The sequence below is a fragment of the Micromesistius poutassou genome (assembly GCF_964030765.1).
Source record: "Micromesistius poutassou genome assembly, chromosome: 1".
NCBI lineage: Eukaryota > Metazoa > Chordata > Actinopteri > Gadiformes > Gadidae > Micromesistius > Micromesistius poutassou.
In genome coordinates this window covers 3,821,355-3,826,354 of record NC_140271.1, presented here as the reverse complement: position 1 = coordinate 3,826,354, position 5,000 = coordinate 3,821,355, and the positions used below count along the sequence as shown (strand labels likewise).

At 47.0% G+C, this 5,000-nt stretch overlaps 1 protein-coding gene across 1 annotated transcript in view; it reads left to right on the top strand.

The window, feature by feature from the left end:
• rhbdf1a (rhomboid 5 homolog 1a) overlaps positions 1–5,000 on the top strand; it is a 33,840-nt gene that overhangs the window by 22,174 nt on the left and 6,666 nt on the right. Inside the window, 3 exon segments of the mRNA XM_084488481.1 lie at positions 568–712; positions 2,345–2,484; positions 3,380–3,559. Of these exon segments, the coding sequence (XP_084344607.1) occupies positions 596–712; positions 2,345–2,484; positions 3,380–3,559 (437 nt within the window). The 5' untranslated portion in view covers positions 568–595.

The following is a 5,000-nucleotide window of genomic DNA, read 5'->3' as shown; positions in this document are numbered from 1 at the left end:
GTATGCTTGATGTAAATCTGTCTGGACATTGGCTCCGGGTGTGTGATGTGTGTTGACCTTGTCGTGGTCATTTCTTTATGAGATTTTGCGTTAAGGACAGATGAGACTTCTGAATGCAAAAACATCACACAATAGTTGCATAAAATTAACCTTATTTAATGTATCCATACAGTATCCATACATCCGAAAAATGGATTTTGCCATGACATTTGATGCGTGTGCATGAGAGTGTGGGATTGATGCTGTAAGCATGAGTGACACGCCAGATGCGTGAAAGTTTGCAAAAATGAACAAATTGATACATCTTTGTACATCAATTTCGATTTGAAAATTTTCAATTTGAACATTTTGTCTATTTTTAAAGCAGAATTTCAAAGTTCTCACTTTCAAAGTGTTTTTCCGGAGAGAAATGCTGAATAAATGAATCATGTTTTCAAACCAAAAATTTTTTTTTTTTGAATAATTGGGATTTCAATATTGTCCAAAATAATCGTGATTCTGATTTTTTTTTTTGCCATAATCGAGCAGCCCTAACCTCCTCCTGTGCTCTTGCTTTGTGCCGCTCAGCTGGCGGGCGTGGCGTGGCGGGGACAGCATGGCTGAACCGAGGCGAGAGAGCACAAGCAGCCTGCAGAGGAAGAAGCCTCCATGGCTGAAGCTGGACATCCCCATGGCCCAGGTCTCCCTGGACGAGCCCCACCCCTTCGTCCAGGTGGGTTCCCCCTGCTGCCCCCCTGTCCTGTCTGGTGGCGGCGGCAGCTGCTATAGACCTCTGAAGAACAAGTCCCGCCTCCGAGGCTCCCAGTTCCCTCGGTCAAATGTCTATGGGAAATAACATGGGGTTTTTGAACGATCGTACATAACAAACTCTGTAGGTGGCGGAGAAGTAAAAGCTGCGTCACATTTTCAACTACAACCGTTTTCATCTAGTTTCAACTGGGTTTTTTGGATTTTTGGTGCCGTTAAAGTAGCATTAATAATCGTTTACTTCTTTAACAGCACCGACAATCCAAAAACACAGTCGAAACTAGTTGGAAAAAGAGTGTAGTTCAAAACGTGACGCAGCTTTTACTTCTCCGCCACCTACAGCGTTTGTTATGTACGATCATTCAAAACAATGAAAAAATGTTATTTCCCATAGACATTTGACCGAGGGAACCGGGAGCCTCGGAGGCGGGACTTATTCTTCAGAGGTCTATGACTGGTTTCCTACATGTCAGTCGTCACAGGCATTGTCTCGGTCTGTTTGACTGTACTAGTGTGCTGCTGGGATAACCTGCGTGTGGATGTGTGTGTTTAAGTGCTTGTCTGTGTGTGTGAATGTTTATTGGTTTATCATATTATCTTTTAACACTTCCTCTGTGTGTGTGTGTGTGAATGTTTATTGGTTTATCATATTATCTTTTAACACTTCTTCTGTGTGTGTCTGTGTTTTGTTTTTTGGTGTGTGTGTTTGTATGCGTGTGTGTGTGTGTTTGTTCCTGTGCTTCTGTGTGTGGGTGTATGCATGTGTGTGTGTGTGTGTTTTTGAATGCGTGTGTGTGTGTGTGTGGGTGTGTGTGGGTGTATGCATGTGTGTGCGTGGGGGTGTGTTGTTGCATTTGCGTGCACGTGTGTATGTGTATGAATGTGTGTGTGTCTGTGGATGTGCGTGTGCGTGTATATGTGTATGAATGTGTGCGTGTATTTCGGTGGGAATTTGAACCACGTCAATCGTTTCTGTTTTCCTTGACCTCCCCAACGGTGTCAACGAAAATGCATAATCAACAAATGGCAGTTGGCGGAACAGAATGTGAAAGCAGAATTGAATGTGTGTGTTTTTGCCTGTGCGTAAATGTGTGTATAAATGTGTGTGTGTTTTTGCATGTGCGTGCGTATATGTCTGTATAAATGTGTGTATATTTTTGCATGTGTGTATAAATGTGTGTGTGGGTATGTTTTTTCCTCTGCGTGTGTATGTGTGTATAAACGTGTGTGTGTATAAACGTGTGTGTGTTCTTGCCAATGTGCGTGTATGTGTGTATAAACGTGTGTGTGTTCTTGCCTGTGTGCGTGTGTGTGTGTATAAACATGTGTGCGTGTATGTGTGTATAAACACGTGTGTGTTCTTGCCCGTGTGTGTGTGTATAAACACGTGTGTGTGTTCTTGCCCGTGTGTGCGTGTATGTGTGTATAAACAGGTGTGTGTGTATTCTTGCCCATGTGTGCGTGTGTATGTGTGTATAAACACATGTGTGTGTTCTTGCCCGTGTGTGTGTGTATAAACACGTGTGTGTTCTTGCCCATGTGTGCGTGTGTGTGTGTATAAACACGTGTGTGTGTGTTCTTGCCCGTGTGCCTCCAGCCGGTGAAGCGCCAGGGCTTCCTGCGCAGCATCAGCATGCCGGTGGAGACCACCCACCTCCAGTCCCCGCCCCGGGACTTCTTCGACACCCGGAGGCCGGCCTTCCAGAGGCAGTCCTCCATCACGCAGACCATCAAGAGGTAGAGGCGCGGCTCTCACACACACACACACACACACACACACACACACACACACACACACACACACACACACACACACACACACACACACACACACACACACACACACTGATCCCTCTTCATGAAGCGCCACATTTCAGCCGTGTGGCATGGAAGTCCTCATCATTTACGCTCCCACTCCCAATATTTGTGTCCTTCTGAATAATTATGATTAATAATAATAATAATAATAATAACGTGATGTGTTGGACCGCGTGCAGCTGCCGCCAATGTTTCATCCGTCCCTCCATTGTGAGACGGTAATCATATTATTATAATGATATTGCGTTCCAGCATTGTGGATGTTAATCAGAGGCCGTGTCAAATAAACAGAGGCTGTTTTTCTTAATCATTCCCCCGATTATCACGGCTCATCGTTCATCAACGTAACACATCGCCCAGAGCTCCCCGTACGAACCCGCTCCCCCACGCCGGCCACGTGCCGCTGTGGATTTCATCTAACAGCATCTTCCAAAAAACGTTTCCACGTTTTCCTCTAACCTAGACTTTCCTGCCATCCCGATTCCTCTCACCAAACTCCTTCTCCTCCGGTGGCCTGATTAACACAATTGTTTGTCGTGTCCTCTTGCCTGCCCGACGAGTCTGTTTCTAAACCTCGTTTCTAACGCTTTTTAACACCACGTTTTCCCCACCAGACCTCTGTTCTCTGCATGCCGAGTGCCACTTGCCTCTCTTACCGTCTCCCCCCCCTTTGTCTCTCGTCCCTCCTCTCTTGTCTCTTGTCTCTTTCCTCTTTCACTTTCACTTTCACTTTCCCTTTCCTCCCCCTTTTTTTCCCTTCTCTCCGTCCCTCTCCCTGCTCCGCTCCCCCCCCCCCCACCCACCCTCTTCACAGCAGCAGGCGGGTGCACTTTGAGCGGATTAACACGGTGCCCATTAAAGGCCAGAGGGCCGCCCGCCACGCCTCCAGAAAGTACCACTCTCTCTCCAGAACCCTGCTCAGGTACTGCAGGAAGCGTCCCGGACCCTCAGGTCTGGCGATAGGGTCCCTTAGTGTGTCGGTGAGGACAGTACACTGACCGCCACTGGCTGTGCTTTGCTGATGATGATGATGATGATGATGATGATGATGATGTGTTTTCATGTGTGTAGGAGACGTTTCTTTTTTATTGGGTCACTTTGATAGCACCGAGGGGGTCACTGTCACAAACAGGTTGGAGTGAAAGGGAAGACAATGTTTTTTGTTTTTTTATCCCACTCAGGAACGCACAGGAACAGATAGACTCGGTCGATGTTTATTTTGATGCGTTTGCTTCGGATTCAGATTTTGGACGCAGCAACTCGTAAAATCTTGAGGGAATTAATCATGAAAGCCACCGCAACAGCGGGTATTGCCATTCTGTGGGTGAATTCGTCAAACACCCAATCCTCGAGTCACTAAAATGTCGGCCAACGGGAAAGTCCCTGCAGTTTGTGACTGATGGATATGCAGGGGAGAAATAGAGAACAGGACGGGAAGCTTGGTGAATGTATCTAGTTGCAGTGAGGCATTGTAGTCAAAACAGGAACCCAAACCCTAGCGCTGCTGTTTCGCTTCCATGTTTTTTGGAATTTCACTCTCAGCATTCTGTGGATTCAGTAATAACCCCCAGACCGGAACCGGCACACACAATCACACGATTTCCTGCGCATCTGTCAAACAAAAAAAGGGTATAGTGCCCGGAGATAGAGCACTGAGAGCCAGGGGATTAGGACGGGGGTTTGGACTCTGGGCGGTCCCGGCCCTGGCTGCCGGCTTGTCAGATCAGACAGGGGATGCGAGTTCTTGTAGTGGGCCAAAGATTGGATGACTCTGGCCTCTAGCCCGGGCATCCAGGTGTTGGCCTATATAAACAGAAAGGGCACCGGGCACGGGCACCAACCCAAAGCAAAGCGGAGAGGGAATTCACAGCTGCAGAAATGTCTGCTATTTGACTGCGTCACACCGCACATATTTTGGCGAGGGAGCCGAATGGCTCCAGGGCCAGCGAAAAAACTAGAAAATACAACCATTAGTTTCACAATTGTTTTTCGAAAAACGTTCAACTTGGTTAAGTCAAGCAAGAAGGAGACACTTATTTATGACTCGATTTCTACATCAATCCGAATCTAAGTATTTGTTCACCGCATGTGTTACTAGTTAGGGCTGGGGACTGTGAGGCGGGGCGGGTGTTGACCTTGCTAATTAGCTTGTTTATGAGCGTAGCGCGGTGCCGTTCCCTCCTAAAATGTTTGCTCTTTCCCCTGGCTCCGGGATGTTTTGGGTGTTGTGGGAGTCTGCCCGTGTTGCTTAGGAGGATTTACTGCGTTGGGGTTTCAACATGGGGTTTTAATTTGGTGGAACTGGGTGTTCCCGGCCCCGAGAATGTGAGTTAGAAATGAACAGTATATCAGAAATGATCGTCCCAGCTTTTTTTCTATCTGAATGCTTTTTATGAGGGGTCAGCCAGAAGAGGAAATGAAAAGAAATGATATTT